General features: G+C 37.5%; 1 protein-coding gene across 13 annotated transcripts in view; it reads left to right on the forward strand.

Annotated features, from left to right (window-relative positions):
* Window positions 1-18,593, forward strand: part of grik4 (glutamate receptor, ionotropic, kainate 4) — a 388,678-nt gene that overhangs the window by 311,397 nt on the left and 58,688 nt on the right. For all 13 annotated transcript variants that reach the window (XR_007180253.1, XR_007180254.1, XM_048159804.1 and 10 more), the window contains 3 exons: window positions 6,550-6,711; window positions 11,398-11,550; window positions 11,975-12,079. Coding sequence is in view for 11 of the 13 variants with exons in the window: in XM_048159804.1 (XP_048015761.1) it covers window positions 6,550-6,711; window positions 11,398-11,550; window positions 11,975-12,079 (420 nt within the window). In the remaining 2 variants the exon portion in view is untranslated. The remainder of the gene's footprint in view (window positions 1-6,549; window positions 6,712-11,397; window positions 11,551-11,974; window positions 12,080-18,593) is intronic.

Here is an 18,593-nt window from a genome sequence, read left to right on the forward strand (position 1 = left end):
CTGTGCAGTACAAAAGTATATTCAAAAGACTGCTCTTTTTCATGCAATTACAATGAATGTGTACTGGAGCTTTAAAGCTTTAAAAAGAACAAAAAAGCCCCATAAAAGTAGTTGATTCAACTTGTGTGCTATATTCCAAATTTTCTAAAGTAATATGATAGCCTTATGTAAAAAAAAAAAAAAAAAACAGACCAAAATTTTGTTTGAAATTGCCTTCTCACAGAAGACGTTTGTCTTTTCTTAGGTTTTCTTTGACGCGTAATTGTTACAAAGCCAGTTTGTGCAGTAAATGGAGTGTATTCTTACATTTGGGCAGAAAAATGATTAGAAATTATGGCTTATATTATGCCTGAATGCTCAGTTCAATTGATTGAGCAGGTGCATTAGTTAGTCAGTAATACTGTGCATCAAATAGTAAATCGCTGAATGAATGAGTTATTCAGTGAGTGAAAGACTGTCTCCTCTTGTCTGTGAGAAAAAAGACAAGTCTGTTTTATTCTCTCTTGGCACTTTTCCACCGACACCATGAAGGATGTTCACAGCAAGCAACCCTGAACATCATAACACCAGCCTCTCCTACATAATCACACCACTCAGCGCTAGGAATCAATTAACACCCACAAGCGGACACCTAAATCATGGCTTCTATATGAGAAATTTGAGTACAGCACGTCAGTGAGTCACGTAATAGTTGAGATGGGACTCGGCTTAAGTTCTTGAAGTTTTTCAGGCACCCGAGATTTCTGTCTGAAATTGCATAATCTGAGGTTTTTAGGTACGTCTTTTGAATAAGTAATTACTTCAACTGTTAAAAAAAATCATGTGAACTACTGAACATGCCAGCGCAATTTTTACTGCCATTCATAAATCTTCATCTGTGCACTCATGAGATGGTAAAATGTCCATGGACCACATTTCCATGATTCTCAGAAGTTAAATTTGGGTAAACTTCTAGTGGTCTAGGAAACTTCAACAAATCATATTTTTGCATTCCCATTTACTCCAGTAGCAAAAGAAAAAAAATCAATTATAGTAATTATATGACTTTATAAAAGAGGGAAAAAAATTATCAATAGATTGATAACATTGGTCAATTTTGCAGTCACCAGCATTGTTTTCTGTGGTTCTGTAGTTTTCTGTGATTTAAAGGTCCCGTTTTTCGTGGTTTTTTGAAGCTTTGATTGTGTTTATAGTGTGCAATATAACATGTGTTCATGTTTCGCGTGTAAAAAAACACAGTATTTTTCACATAATTTACTTATCTGTATACCGCTGTTTCCACTGTCATAAAAACGGGCTGATGACTTCCTTGTTCTATGAAGTCCCTCCTTCAGAAATATGTAACGAGTTCTGATTGTGCCAGCGGTTCCTGTGTTGTGATTCGACAGCAGCTTAGCGAACCTTGCCCGGAAAGGTCACGCCTCTTACCATAACGTGGAGATGCACGCGCTCAGTGTTATTGTAAACATGTCTTTAATTTTACCCTATCAATTTGAGCCGGAATCAGACCCGGTGATTGGACTGCGGGATGAAAATAACAGCGACGACATGGCGACAAACACACTCTACAAACGCAACTCTTGTGTATTCCTGTGGGCGGAGGTTAGTCAAAAAACTGTTTTAGTGACGTCATTAAAGAAGGAAGTAGAGGGATGTAGTCCAAACTGGCCGTTCGATGTAGGCGACTTCTGTTAAATAAAATATCTCGCTTGGCATTGAACTTTGAGCTTTAAAATTTTACAGATTTTATTTATACTCTAACAACAACATTACACACTAACTAAAGTTTGAAACATGGGATCACGAAGAACGGGACCTTTAATGCCTAGGTAATGTACATAAAATTAGAATAAATATACATAAAAAACTACAATGTTAACAACTGTGGAAACTGTTTTATGTGAATTTAATGTGGACATAACACTCATTTCACATACTATTTTTCACCTACTATATCTAAGGAAGTATGGATGTTCGGACAGAGCCATGGAGTTACTTTTAATTCATTAGTTTGCATTCGTTGTGCTGTGTTGACTTTTTAGTCTTTTTTTTTTGTTTGTTTGTTCTGAAACGTGTGTGAATGCTGTTATTTGGCATTATTAGATTGAATATGAATATTAGATTGTCAGATTCTTGTCCTCATTTGTCCTCTATAGACTTTCCAAAAAAAAAAAAAAAAAAAAAAAACATATATTTTTAGAGGTTAAATTGGTTTATTTCGGGGGCCAGACCTGTGGTTCACACCCTCTACTGTTTTACCACCTATCAGGGTTTAGTATTTCTCCCGGGAGCTAATTATTCCAAACTCTGTTTGGCTGTGCCACAACAAACAATATGCATGCATGCATGCCACTATACAGTATGTGTGTGTGTGTGTGTGTATGAGAAAGAGAGTCTGCCAGCGGTGAAGTGGCAAGCTGGCCCAGGTTCTGCTTTTCTGATTGATCTTTGGGTGACAAGCTGTGTCATGGGGCTCATCGCCAGCCTGTCAGCACCTCACCTCTCTTCCTTCTCCTCTATCCAGTCTCTTTTCTTCCTGTTCTCTCTCTCTCTCTCTCTCTCTCTCTCTCTCTCTCTCTCTTTCTTTCTTTTCCTCTCTTTTCCTCTCTCTTCTGTCATTCTGCCAGAGATCAGGAGCAGCTGCTGTCCCAGGGGGTCCAACTGTCTCCTAGATCTTCTTCTCTTACGCTGGCCAAACAGTTAAAAACTCTTTGTGTGCATGTATTTATGTGATATGTGGAGTTTTAGCGCATCTTGTTCACTAAATTAAGGCGCCCACACATTACAAGATAATCAGGGCGATTTTGGGCCCAATTCTCTCTTTCCGACAATCCTAGGTAAAGTCCTGATTATCTTGATGGTTCTACAGATTATCTTATCAGATTTTCCTGTGGTGTGAGGTGTTAACGGTGATTGAATCTGCTCGGAAGAATGTTGGGGCCGCAATAATCTCAAATTATAAAAATTCAACATGTTAAATATTTACAATCAGAAATCCTGTATGGGAGAACCCCAAGGAAAAGTGAGCTGATGGAAGCCTATATTTTTTTTCCCGCAAATTTTTAGTAAAAAGCAGTCCAAATAATGTCATCTTCACCATTTCTTCTTGCCCTTCGTCCGCCATGTTTGTTTACTCTGAAGTCACACTTGACCACAAGAGATTTTGCGAGATTCCTGTGTTCACAGTCGGGATTCTGGTTATTTGTGAATGGAATCTGTTAGTGTGTGGTGTGCTGTCTTGGTCACACCATGGTACTCCACTCACTACTGAAACAAAACTGTTAATCTATGATATATTTATAGTCATGTTTGTCATGTTTCTGATAAGATTTTAAAAATCTTTTAGTGTGGGCTTGCCTTAACTCCTTCCAATCCAGTTTGTTAAGTGTGCCAAGTGTTAAGTGTGACGTTAAGTGTGTCTTAATTAAAAGAACTGGCTCAAATGATTCTATTGTTTGTGAATTGTAAAGTCAAGAAAAAGACCTCAACTCTCATTACTTTTAGTTTAGATTGCAAACTGACATTCACTACACGGCCAATGTGCTATTATAGTGTGCTATTATAGTATTTTTTTAATAGTTATAGTTAACACAGCAACACGCAAACTGTGTTCATAACGTTTTTGTGTTGTTATCTGATTTGCATAATTTCTTTAGCGAATTAGGCACACGTGCAAATGAACGGTGCTATTAGTGGGCACAGTTAATTTTTAGTAAATGCTGAAGTGTCTGCTCAATCACACATGCACACACTCCACGCATACTGCGGGATATTCGATGACCTTCCGTGTCGTGTATGAGTGGCCCAAAGTGCGCCACAGTTAATGACTGGCTCATTTACACTGTCTCTGTTTTAATGAAGTATTAACATGCGCTCGGAGAGTAATTACAGGTCCGTTCCCGTCGGGCTTGTCAGACTGCACCAGGGAGTGCAGATGGAGGAAGGGTCAACTGTTCACACTCTCTTATATGCTAATCAATATGAGTCCATTTACAATAAAGGTTCATTTACAAAGCGGCATTATGATTAGACAGCTGCGTTGCGCTGATGTTTTGTTTTTTAGGTTTTATTTTTTTGGTTTACACCAGCAACAGATTGTAGCTTGCGGCATATAATATATTAAATATGTCTCAAAAATTGCTTGCTAATGAAATGTAGCTATTATATTATTCACTTTTTTTAATTAAGTTTGAAGTTTGCAGTGAGTGTTGAAGTTTTAAATAAAAGTTTTAGTGCTGGAGGTGCTATAATTACATATTTTGATTATGTCGTTTTGATATTTTTCATTTGAATGGAATAAGCCTTGCTTTACTAAGCATGTTTGGATGTGGTTTTGCAGCATTGTGGTTGCCATCAGTGCAGGAGACGGGCCTTTATTTAAATCAAAAGCAGACATGGTCATCTTTTAGTGAATCAGAGAGGCCGTGCCACCTGCAGAATAAGAAAAGAGATGCTTTTGTTATCTACAAGAAGATTCAGCGCTCTTTCTCCCCCGAGTTTCCTCTGAAACAAATGTCTCCTGAAGCTCTGCAGTGCATTTTTGTCTCTGCACTCCCATGACACTGCGCTCCCTCCCTTTCTTCCTGTCCTCTCGGCAGAGGCTTTAATCCCATGCAGTGTGCGCTACCCATGGCCCGGGTGGCTGTCCTCATCTGGCTTTGTGTTTGTAATGAGAGGGCAAGATTGTGTTGTCTTTGATCTGAGGTGCTCCAGTCTCGCTGCATGCTCCCTCATGTAAGGCTGGGGATTTGCTATTGTGTGTGTCGGGATCATTCGCTCACCTTCCATGACCCCTCCTGCGCACACAGCTTCCTGCTTTTTTTTTTTTATTCATCATTCTTCTCAGCCTCATTTCATGTTTTTTTATTCTCATTTAGTATCACCTCATCTCATTCTCATCTCTGTCTTCTAGTCTCAAGTAACCCTGCGACTTCTCATCGAGTCTCGAGACTTGTCTTTTTCACTTCTTTAAATGTTAGCTCATCATGTCTCTTCTCTGTCGTATCTTGTTATCTAGTATCTTCTCATCTCGTTTTGTCTCTTCTAGTCTCCGATCTTATGTCTTCTCATGTGGAGCTGTTTTCTCCTGTTCTCTCTTATCCTCTTCTCAGTCTTGCCTCATTCTGTCTTTTCTCTTCTCATCTAGTCTCCTCTTCTCTGTTGTCTACTCTGTTCATTCTGTCTCTTCTCTTCTAGTCTCATTTCATCTTTTTTGTCAATTGGTTTCAGTTGATCCTGTATCATCTTGTCTAGTCTCATCTCGTTCCATGTAGTCTCACTTCTTTGTTATATAGTCTTTTAATTTATGTAGTCACATCTCATTCCGTCTCATCATTTCTCATCTAATGTACTTTTCTTTGTTGTCTAGTCTAATTTCATTCTTTCTCTTCTCATCTGATCTAATTTCATCTCATCTTGTCACATTTAGTCCATTCTGTCTTGTCATCTAGTCTTATTTCATCTCGTTTAATCTCTTCTTTATTGTCTAGTCTCAGTTTATCTGTTCTCTTCTCAATTAGTTTCATCTTATTTTATGTAATCTTTTTTCATTAAGTCTTCTCCTCTCTGTCATCTAGAGTAGTGTCCATGCTCTTGTTTCATCTAACTTCATCTCATCTCTTCTCATGTAGTCTTTTCTCTTTTTTGTTGTTGTCTAGTCTCAGTTCATCCTTTCGCTTCTCATCTAATCTCATTTCAGCTCATCTTCAGCTCTCATTTAGTCCTCTCTTCTCAGCATCTAGTCTGTTCATTCTGTCTCATCTCATGTAGTCTTCATGTAGTCCTCCATTCGTTTTTGTTGTCTACTCTCAGTTCATCCTTTCTTCTCTCATCTAGTCTCATCTCATTTCATCTGATATTTTCTCATTTATTTTTCTCTTCTGTTATCTAGGCTGCCATCTAGTCTCATCTTTTCTCAAGTTATTTCCTTATCTTCTTTGTCTAGTCTCAGTTTTTCTTCTCTTATCTCATATAATATCATCTCGTGCTTTCTGATTTAGTCTTCTCCTCTCAGTCATCCAGTCTCAGTTCATCCTGTCTCATCGCATCTCATTTAATTTCATCTCTTCTCGTCTCATATTATCTGTGTCATGGGTCCAGCACTATAACTCCTCTTTCTCTTCACATCATCATGTCCCTTGAGCCAATGACAGTGGCAGAGTCATAGACTGTAATACTGTCAGGAGGAACTGCAGGAACATCTCTATTAACCTTCATCTGATGTACTGCATGTGCCGGGATGCAGACTGACAACACTGCGGACCTTTTCTCACCCACTTTCGCACAATCCACAAAGTGACCCTCATGGGATCTGAAGCACAATAGCTGCTGGGATTTGCTCTCCTAAGCATTAACTTTTGCTGAATTGAATTACTTGTCCCAGGAATTGGCAGAATTACTCCAGTGCTTGTTAATGAGCCTGACGATATTGTTCTTCTTCCTATGGGCATCATTAGGTTGTTTAGATTCGACAGGGGACCTGAGCTTGGCAGTTTGATAAGAAGCAGTCATGTTGGTGAATTAACTTGAACATTTTCTCTTCCCTTGCAGGAATTCTCTCTGCTACGATTGGACGATTTAGCTGATCAGCGAGTCAACATCGTCGGGTTTTCAGTCTTCAACAGGACGCATCCCTTCTTTCAGGACTTCGTCCTCAGCCTCAATCGATCCTGGCAGGAGAACTGTGATCATGCGCCTTTTGCAGGAACACCAGTAAGGCAGAGGAACTCTCAGTTAAAGATGCTTTTGAATATGCATAGTTAAATCAATTTAAAGGGATAGTTCACCTAAAAAAAAAAAGTCTTGTGGTTTACTTAATTTCTTTCTTTCGTGAAACACAAAGAAATATTTGTCAGTAATGTTACGAAGAAATGTTACGCAGGATGCCCAAGCAGCCTATTGCCATATGATGAAAGTAGATGGTTTGTCATGATAAACTGCAAAAATGACAAAAACCATAGCCATAAGTTCGCTTTGGACTACATTTATGATACTTTTTTGTTAATTTTGTAGCTTGGCATTATAATTCTACTTTCATTTTATGGGAAAGAGCAGCTTGCACCTCCCTCCTAACATCTCATTTGGGGTTTTGTGGAAAAACGAGAGGTGGAATAACATAAAGGTGAGTTTTCAATTTTGGGTGAACTGTCCTTTAAAAATAGTCCCTTTCCATGCTTATTTCTAGTCCAGGGGCTACATTTATGATACTTTGTTGTTCATTTTGGAGCTTAGCATTGTAATTCCACTTTTATTTTATGGAAAAGAGCAGCTTGGACCTCCATGCTAACATCTCATGCTTATTTCCATGCTTATTTCTAGTTCAGGGATTTTCAAACTTTAGGTTAAAGAGTGGGAAAAGGTGGGTCAAAGTCACTTGGCTGCACATGTGAAAGACACACACACACAAACAGTTTAGTCTAGGGCTGCAAGATATAACAACATTAAATAGAAATCGTGATATTCCTCGAATCGCATAGGCCACGAATTTATTATAAATATCCACTTTGTGTTTTGAAGCGTGTGTGCGACTTGTAATAACATTGAGGGCCTCAGAGCGACTCGGGCTTGGGCCGCGTTATTAATAACAAGAAACTTGTTCATTCCAATCACTACGCTGTATTCTGCATGAGATTGCATTACAAATGTCACAAAAAAGGCTGTTTTAGGTCTGTTCATTCATCTCTGCCATCTGTTCAACTCAGCGCTTTTGTCTTTCAGAGACAAAGTGCATTGTTTTCATTCCTTCGTGTGCATTTGGCAACCTACCAACACATAAGGAAGCTATCTATAAAAGACATTTCACTTGCACACACACGGAACGGGCATGAGAGCATTTTCTGCGCTGAACACCACAATGAGTTTAACAACACTCTCAGCGTGGATTACAGTTCATATCCAGACCGGAGTGAGCAAGTTTTTATGGACATATTTCATATACTCTTTAACATCTGTAAATGAAGAAGTTAAAACATAAATATTTTACAACTGAAATTTTATAGTTGTACTATAAAATAAAATTATTTTTATTAAATACTTGATTTCTGTCACATCAAACTTTTGAGTAAAATTAGGCTTACAGTAATGTCAGTTGTTTTCTAATCTCAAATATTTTGGTGGGTCTTGAGATGGAAAAGATTGGGAACCCCTGATCTAGTCCATGTTCTGAAAAAAAGCCATTTATTTGTAACTTAAAGATGCTGTGTTAATTAATTTGATACAGCCTACTACCCATGTCCTCTTGCTTACCTTGAAACCGAGGCTATGGCTGTTTAATTCATCACACACAGTCACAAACTCACCCTGAGGAATACACACACCCTGCATGTTCACGTCAGCCCAGTTATTTCCGGCACTTTTGAAATGAAAACATCTGTGTAATGTATTATTCCTCATCTCAGTCTCCATCAAAGATCCAGGGAAGCTAAAAAAAAAAAAAAAAGTTATCAAAGATCAATCGGTAACACATTTCTTCATCTGATATAAGTTGTTATAATTAATTTTAAATTTCTGTATTCTAATTAAAGCTGCGGGGGGAAGAATTTTGAAAAATAAATGCCTACTGCTTTTAGAAACTAGTTCTGGTTGCATTTCTCATTTAATTAGGTCTAATCTTTAATTAATCAGAATATGGTTTGTAGTCTGGCAGACAGATGAGAGAGAGAACAGGTCTAAACCCCACAGTGAGACTCAGCTCTGTGTTACACACTGACCTAGAAATGCAAAGCCTCAACTAGCTTGGCTTAATGTGCTTGATATGGAAGATACTAACCGAACAGATATTAAGCCCTGGACTTCATTAGCTAAAGTCTAGACTGGCTAGTCTGTGCAGAGATTAACCAGTGAAGCTGCATATCTGCCTCAGTCGGCAGCGCACGCATATTGTCATTCTGCATTCGCCTAATCAGAGCAGCCAGGACATTTCCCTGCATGTGACCAGAATAGTTACACTGTGTGTTATTTTTTTTCTGCAGAAAGGAGAGAAACAACATTTACACAGACTGCTATTTTAGTCACAAACGCATTCAGCCTTCCCTCACAACACACACATCTCCACCTCCTCTAAGCTGCTGTGCTCTTCCATAATGCAGCATAACATATCTTCATTTCAGAAAGCTTTAGCATCATAATGATGTCAGAGGAAAAGGAAACTCCACGGCATTTGCTGCAGTACATTGACACAACATCTGATGTAATTAAAGTGGTCAGTGATTCAGTTCCAGGGGGCTATCGAGGCAAAGGAAGTGGTGGTTGTATCGCAATGATCAACGATGAAGCATCTAAATGAATGAATGATATTCTAAATGGCCAAACATATGCAGACACCCAAAGACCTTTTATTCACATGTGCTTTTTAAGCATTTGATTTCACAACCACAGGCATTGATAGGAGGTTGTTTTTTTTTTCTTTTTTGTTTGCTTCATCTTCCACTGTTTCCACTGCTTCCAGTAAATATTTAAACATGGTTCCAGGAATGTACTCGCATTCAGAGAAGAGCATCAATGAGGTCATGGAGACACTCCAATTTATCCCAAATGTGAATAAAAAATTGGATGCTGGCTGCTTCGAGTAGCTCAAATATATCCACCCTCTTGGAACAATCAACATTTCAACATTCCATCAAGTTTTTAGTTTATATAATACATATACTTTCATGTTATAAGTTAAACAGATGTTATATTAAACATAGTCTTGTCAACATTTTGGAAATTGTTTTTGTGTTCATTGAGATTCTGTTTAAAATGTTACTTTTCATTTACACTGAGCACTGTATATATATATATATATATATATATATATATATATATATATATATATATATATATATATATATTTATATATAGTGAGGATGCAACTGATAAAGAGTGACAGTAAAGACATTTATAATGTTACAAAAGATTTCTATTCCAAATAAATGCTGTTCTTTTGAACTTTCTATTCATCAAAATATCCTGAAAAAAAAACGCATCACAGATTCTACAAAAATATTAAGCAGCACAACTGTTTTCAGCACTGATAATGATAAGAATGTTTCTTGAGAAGCAAGTCACCTTGTGATATTGAAGACTAGAGTAATGGCTGCTGAAAATTCAGCTTTTCCATCACAGGAATAAAATTGCATTTTAAAGGTGCTACAGAGGATCTTTTCGTCGACTGAGAAACCAAAGACCGTTACTGAGTTTTTCAAATGAGCGCATGCGTAAGAACACGAGTGTTTACCACCGACATTCGCTGTGTCGTGTTACTGGATTCATTATGTCGGACTCACCGCAGGTAACTCATAATCTGCAGTTGTTACTCCTGACAAAAACACTGCATGCGGCGCCTGTGGAGTGTGGAAAGTTACTGGAGCGCGCAGCCGCGCACGTCTCTCACAAGGAACGTCATGGCAGTGACTGACAAGCCAGAGGGCCAATCGTTTACGCAATGATCACATAAACGATTGGCTGATGTTTTTAAGGCCCTACCTCATGCACAGATGATGTACATTAAAGGTGCGTTCACGCGGCCTCGTAATTCCTGTAGTTATGAGATTCTAGCTTGTAAAAAGCGTTCACGTCCTCGTAGAGCTCGTAGTTACAGCTTGTAAGCTGGGAGTTTTCTGAAAGCTCCCAGATATACCACCTGACCGCTGTACCACCTGACCGCTGTAGATTCATTTAGGCGTTGATAGTGGTGCCATGGAAACGCATAATTCCCAGTCCAAGGACGTGAACAGCTCCGAATATAACATCACGTGTTGTCATTTCAAGATTCCGGTAAATACGAGGTGGCGTGAACGCAGCATAATATTATTACTTTCAGTGCACCTAATAAATAGTCTTTTATCAGTTAGTAAAGACAGTTTCAAGTAATATTGCAAAAATGTATAAAACAAAACATCCTCTGGAGCACCTTTAAAATGTTAAAATAGAAAACAGTTATTTTAAATTGTAATTTTTTTGTATTATTGTACAGTGTATTACTGTGTTTTCCTCAATCAAATAAATGAAGCCTTGATGAGCATTAGATTTGAAAACGTTAAAAATCTTGCTGACCCTAAACTTTTGAATGGTAATGTATCATATATTATATACTTTGTTTAATTAAATACTAGTTTATGGTCTGTGGGGTTCGTGGTATATTTTCAACTAGCAATCCCAAGATCATGGGTTTAATTCACATACATCAAACTATATGTTTTTGCCAGTAAGTCACTTTAAATAAAAGCATCTGCCAAATGCATAAATGTAAATGTATGTTCTACTTTAAGTATTTATTTCTATGGCTGAACACTTGTCAAAATACTTTTGGCCATAAAGTGTAGGCTATATCTGTCTAGCATTCTACAGTTGGGTTGTATGGCTTTCCGTTCGCTCTGTCTATGAGTTTACGCTTATGTGTGTGTGTGTGTGTTCCAGCTTTCGTCAGCGCTGCTGTTTGATGCAGTGCACACAGTGGTGGCAGCCGTGCAGGAGCTGAACCGTAGCCAGAATGTAGGAGCCACTCAGCTCTCCTGCAAGTCCTCTAAGATCTGGGAGCACGGCACAAGTCTGATGAACTACCTGAGGATGGTAAGAACCGCAGGGAGAGCCCACGAGCTGCCAATCATCTCACCTGCTGCCGTTGCAGGCTCATTTATCATTTCGTTTTTGCTCTCTGTACCACTGCGGCCCACAAACCCTCATCAGAACTGCAGCCTTCAGCAGAATGTGTGAAACTGAGACACTGTGTCTTACTCAGCCATTAAAGATTAACGACCATCAGCTTGTCATTACTGCATCATCCTATGCGTGACGTACAGAGATCTATATGTGTTTCCTGCATTGTGAAAATGCTTCCAGTGAGGAGCTCTGGTGTCCATGTATCTCTATAAATCGATACAGCACTGAAGGCTTGTGTGGCTGTGATCTGTGATTGCATGATACCCCCAGGCGTTAACATGTCTCTCTCTCTCTCTCTCTCTCTCTCTCTCTCTCTCTCTCTCTCTCGGGATAGGTAGAGTTGGAAGGTCTAACAGGCCACATCGAATTCAACAGTAAAGGCCAACGCTCGAACTATGTCCTCCGGATCATGCAGAACAGCAGGGATGGCCTAAGGCAGGTAAAGTAACTCTCAGCCACACCAACCCATCAGCAAAAGGTAAAACTCGCCATTATCTGTGTTTACGCTTCTGTCTGCCAGGAACACAATGAGATTTTCTGTCCGTGGTCACACAGATGTGATGTAAAGGTGAAGAAATCCTCTAAAAGCACATTGTTTTTTCCCCAATCCTCAATCAGAACACTTGAGCGGAAATATGTAGGAAGGAAACTGGATTTCATTGTGCCCAGCAGGGTTCGGCCAGACTAATTGTGATGAAATTATTGTTAATTAGCACTTCCGTGCTCCTGTGATTTTTATTGGCGGGTTTGGATGTAGATTGAATTGTTATTACGCCGTGAAGCGGGGGCTCTCGCAGGTGTGCCATCTGCCATTAGGACACAGAAAATCAGTTTGAAATTTAAAGGGATAGTTCCCAAAAAAATACAAATCTGTCATCAATTTCTCACCCTAATGTCGTTTCAAACCCATACAACTTTCATTCATTTTCGAAACGCAAATAAAGGTATTTTTAATTAAACCTGAGAAATTTCTGACCCTCCATTGAATGTCCATTACATCGAAACATCGTAAAAGAAATCCATATGAATTGAGCAGTTTAATCGTAGTCTTCTAAAGAGACATAATGGCTTTATAATGAACAGATTTAATTTAGGTTTTTATTCACATATAAATATTTATCAACGCACAGAGCTCATCAAATATGGTGAATGGAAGAGCAAACGTGCTTGCATGAAACGTGGGAAAAAACCTCATGGTTTCTCCCTCATCAAACAAGCAAATTTGAAGCTAACTTTTTAGGTTGCTTGGACTATCAGTGGAGGGACAGAAATGTCTCAAGTTTCTTCATTTGTGTTTCAAAGATGAACAAAAGTCTTATGGTTTGGAACGACATGAGGCTAAGTAAAAGAATTATACAGGTAGACTACCTGACAAAGACCAAAGGGGTCGAAACGTTGTTTATCCATTATTAAAATGAAGTTTGAAAGCATAGTGTGCTGTCCTTTTGTTCTTTTTTCAAGGCCATCTCGGATGTTTGTTTTTTGTTTGTTTTTTTTGCATCTGCTCTAAAGATTTTGGGATAAAACTGGAGTAAAACTGTTTTTGTGTTGCACTCCACCTGATGAGATTTGAATATTAATTTCTTTTTCTTTTTCTATCAAAGAAGATATCAGCAAGCAAAACATTTTTGTAATCAGGAAAATTATGAAAGAATCGTCATAAAAGATTCTCTTTTTGAAGATGTGCCCCCTCTTTGCTCATAAAAAGGTGACCTGACGAAGACAGAAGGTGTCAAAACATTTTGTCCACTATTAAAATAGAGTTTGAGAGCATTGTGACATGCTGTTCTTTTGTACTTTTATAGAATTGCTCATAGAATATAAATTACACATAGTGTTGTTATAGAAAAAAATTTCCATTTATTTTCACACACTACAATCTCTGAAGTTGAGTGAGTTTTCTTGTTTTGCCTCGAGCTACGTCCAACAGCACAGTTAGATCACTTTCCAACTTTAAAAAGCCATTTAGGATAAACCGTGTTGACGGCTGACTGTTGTTAGCGTTGCCTGTTTCCGTATATGACGGAGGGAGAGAGAGTGCAGAAGGGTAGCGCTGTCAAACAGCAGCCTGCTTTCTGAGTGACACCACATTTCTTGAGCCTTTGTGACGGTCACCTTGTGTGACTCGCACACTTTTTTTTTTTTTTGCTCTTTTAACCTTTTGAAACACTGTCAACTTTCTCCATGGACTGCTCTTGTACAGAGTGCTCTGTGATTTGTGATGGACAGATGGACAGTCGAAGGCCACTTTGTTCACTATTCCAGGCATAACAGCAGAGATTGGACTGGCAGCTGGTGCTTGCACCCAACCATATTAGTTTCACAAAGACGTCACTGTTTTTCTAGAGAGTAATATCCGCTGTCTCAATTTGATGTAATGCATCTGTCGCTTCCCTTGCCCAGCTCATTCAGCGCGGCTGTGCGGTCCAGCTGGACAGCAAAGTTCATGCGAATGTCACCTCACTGTCCTAACGTACCTTCCCTCTGCCCATCATTTTCTAAATGTGTTGTGCACTTGTTGTTGTAAAAGACTGAGCATTATGGCAGAGCTCACAATGTCTGTTTCTCTTAATGATAGACATTCACCCACAAATCCAAGCAGAGGCTGTTTTCATTTAATCAGTGTGCAAAATACAGCGGCTGTGTTTAGATGGAATACTTGTGTAATATTAATGCTTTCTATTGTATAATGCTGCACACAATACACATACTGCACACTACAAGAATAATTTTGCTATTCCAAAGCAAACCAGAAACAGTAGCCAGGTACTCGGAATAATTCTGCTTTGTTTAGAAATTAAATTAGAAATTAAAAACTTTGAAAAATAAAATGAGAAATTCTGTTCAAAAATAAATACATAAAAATATATTATTATATGTATTAATATAAAAGTATTATATAAGAAATTAATACTTTTATTCAGCAAGGATGCAATAAATTGATCAAAAGTGATAGTAAAGATGTTTTGTTATTTGAAAAAGATCTCTTTTTCAAATAAATACTGTACTTTTGATCTTTCTATTCATCAAAGAATCCTGAAAAAAAATCTGTCACTGTTTCCTCAAAAATATGAAGCAGCACAACTGATTTGAACATTGATAATAATAATATCAATGTTCAATATACATATATATAATAATAATATATATATATAATACAGAAAAACAATAATATTGTGTAATATATAATATCACATAAATGCAGTCTTGGTGAGCAGAGACTTCTTTCCACAAACTTTTGAACGGTACTATATACAGTAAAATACACTTCTAACAGCTTCCATTTTAATCATAATGAGAATGCAAAATACAGTATAATATGAATTAAAAGTAACATTTCTGGTTTGATGTCGATGAAGGGGTTTATGAGCTATACTGCAGTAACTGTGGAAATACCTAAGATAACTAATCTTGGGAAACACTGCAGTAATGTGCATAAATTAAATGTGAATTCTAATGTCCATGAGACAGTATTATGTTTGTTTTTTTTGTGAGTGATTTATGCCATGAATATACTTCAAAGCAGATTGCTTCCTCAATGCTCTGTCTCAGATTAGCAGCTATTAGAGGTATACGGATGCCTTGGCAACAAGTCTTGAGCGAAGCTGGCAGGATTTATACAAAGACGTGTGCACACATGCGCACATCCACAAATGCTTTCTCTTTTCCACATCATATATTGACAGATGCTTGGGGCTCATATCAGTTTCGGAGGCTACATCAACACCCGCCCTACTGGGAAGCCATGAATCTTCACAGAATCGCAGGACAAACAGAAAAATTGTGGCTAAAAGGAGAGTGGGACAGAAAGTAGTACAGCATTGAGAGAAGTGTTAGGTCTAGATTTATTCGTTATGTCCCGGAGCAGTTGGCAGAGCCGATCCTACCCTGTGGGCATTAGACAGATTGGCCCACACGTGTACATATGCTTCCTTTCTGGAAGCAGGTATGGAGGGAGGAGAGGAAGGTGGACATATGAGGCAGACCATCACACACTATTGGCACATTTAAATTGAATTTCTCTGGCAAGCATCTCACATATTTGAACTGTGCCGCACTCAACCAGCACTGCAATTTCACATCAGTTTCAGCTCGAAAGATGTATATCAAACCCAGCTGGGATGACAAGATAGCTGCACGGCTTTTCATGCAGGTGTCATTAAACCAAGCGTGGCTATAGCAGCATGCCAGTCCAATCTGTGTGCCAGTGCTTAAGGTAGACTGGTTAATGAGAGCTTATGTAACATTTCGACACTTCGCTGATTATTTTACACACTGCCAACACTCTCTGAGATGTTTTTGAGAAAATTTTAGGCACATGGATGGTGATATGGATCTGGGTTCTAAAAAAAATACTCTAATTATTCAGTGATTTGGGCAATAACACATCACAAAATTAATTTAATTAATTTTCTATTAATTGCTTTAAGACTACATGGGAGATATGGAGGCCCATAAAAATGCATCAGGAATGTGGCATGTTTAGTATATGTACATCCATCCTCCCATCCATCCATTTATCGTTCATTCGTTCTATGTAATGTTAATTCTGTTGTTCTTTTTTAGTTTGTTCTGTTATCTATCTATCTATCTATCTATTTATCTATCTATCTCTGTCTGTCTATCTGTCCGTCTATCGTTCTATCCATCCGTCAATGCTTTCTGTCTGTCCATCCATCCATCCATCCATCCATCCATCCATCCATCCATCCATCTCTGCATGAAAATGTCTATAGATGTCAGTGGATTAGAGCTGTGATTCTTTGGGTAGACAGCGAATCGATTCGATTCATGATTTATAGGTGTTCAATTTGATTCAAGAATGATTTTTGCAAATTCAGAACAATTCGATTCAAGACGATTCACATTAAAATTCAATTAATTCGATTCGAAACGGCATTTTTATAAGCATTCATTAAGGTTATTGAAATGCTTCCCCTAATATGTCTTAGTCAGGGAGGGTGCGAATTACACAGCGGCCTTCATGTAAGTTCATGTTAGTTCTTAATGATGCGACATAACTTTATTTTAATTGAATCTATTAAAAGTAAAGAAATCTAACTCTTCCCAAGTAAATTAAGTAATAAATATCAAGTTAGTTTAATGTCAATTCTAGAATATTTACTAATCTTACTTAAGATTTAATAGTAAGATTACACGAGAAATTCTATTTAACTAACAATGTTATATTGTGTTCTGCAAACATCTTAAATACTATTATTTTCAATATGTCTCTTAAAAATTATAAAAAAAATTATTAAAAAAAAAAAAAAAAACTTTTTAGGAAAATCAACATCAAACTAATTGATCTTAACTTGGGTTTTCTGAGTAAACAAGCCATTAATAGACAGCAAGAATAGCTTTTACTTTTATTTCACTGAAGTAGATCCACTCTGCAAACATAACGTTGAATCCTCAGTCCGTGTGATTCTGCACTGTGTGGAGGAATGTCTTGGCATGTCTTGAAATTTTTTTGTAATTTTACTCAAATTACATTAGTTATGGGAACTATCTGTTCTAAAATTTCAGCAACAATTACAAATTTGTAGTAAAGTCAACATTTTGGTTAAAATCAAGTAAACATACTAGTGTTTTTATAGTAAGGAATACTATTTGAATTTACAGTGTACTAATTTAATGTTTATATATTTTAAAGCACTGAATCGATTTAAAAAAACATGTTTCAAGATCAATGCATATGCTTCATCAGGATTTGTAATCGATGCATCGAGAAAACGAGTGAATCGTTACACCCCTACTGTGGATGCATGGCCCATGAATTCATTTTGAAGTCGTGCATCAGAGGGAATCTGTGGCTTATATCTGAACACTTAATTTTAATGGAGCAAAGATCAATGTTATATGGACAAAAGGCTCTAAACATTATTGGACAGTTGGGTTTCAATCAGTGAATTTTTGTCCCACCTGGAAGCTTGGCTTCTCTGTTTAATGATCGGGGAAATCTCTCAAATGGACGGGACTTTCCAACAAATAATCAGTAATGAAACGGCGGTGTATGTGACTGACAGCATTTCATATGTAAAACCACTCTGTCGAAATCAGTGCGTTCATGCAGTCAAAGATACAGACAGTGCAATCTGTCATAACAGGTTTATTTGAGCTTTCATAAAGCTGTTTTTGCCTGTTAGCTTTTTTAAACATTGCACTTCAGAGCTTGGTTAATTATTTACTGTAAGTAATTTTACTATTTAGTGCTTGGGCGTTGTCCCAGCTAACAGAATTTTGTTATAAGAACCTTCTCTAAATATTCAGTGTTGGTTCTGGGAATGTAAAAAAGTTTTCTTGACATTCCAGGAATGTTTTTATAAGGTATAATGTTCCTCAAACGTTCTTTCAACTTAATTTTGATCTAAAATTCAACATTCTAGGAATGTTGATCTGTAACATTCCAAGAACATGAAAATGTCCAGTTTTCTTAATGTTAGTAGAATGTTATTTGAAGGTTAGTATGATGTTTCTCAAACGTTCTTTCAACTTAATTTTGATCTAAAATTCAACATTGTAGGAACGTTGATCTGTAACATTCCAAGAACATGAAAATGTCCAGTTTTCTTAATGTTAGTAGAATGTTATTTGAAGGTTAGTATGATGTTTCTCAAACGTTCTTTCAACTTAATTTTGATCTAAAATTCAACATTGTAGGAACGTTGATTTGTAATATTCCAAGAACATACATTGTCCAGTTTCCTTAATGTTAGTAGAATGTTATTTAAAGGTTAGTATGATGTTCCTGAACCATTCTTTCAATCATTCAAACACCTGCTGTGAACAAGCACTGAAAGAAAGAACACAAACTACAGTTTTCTTCAGCCACAGCCTTAGATGAACTGAAGATAAAATACATTAAATCTCTGAAGATCTGATTAAACAACTCCACAAACATCATTACCAGCTTCACTTATTACTAACCAGACTGACTTTATTTCTGTCAC

Source organism: Megalobrama amblycephala, linkage group LG16 (genome assembly GCF_018812025.1).
Source record: "Megalobrama amblycephala isolate DHTTF-2021 linkage group LG16, ASM1881202v1, whole genome shotgun sequence".
In the NCBI taxonomy this organism is placed as follows: Eukaryota; Metazoa; Chordata; class Actinopteri; order Cypriniformes; family Xenocyprididae; genus Megalobrama; species Megalobrama amblycephala.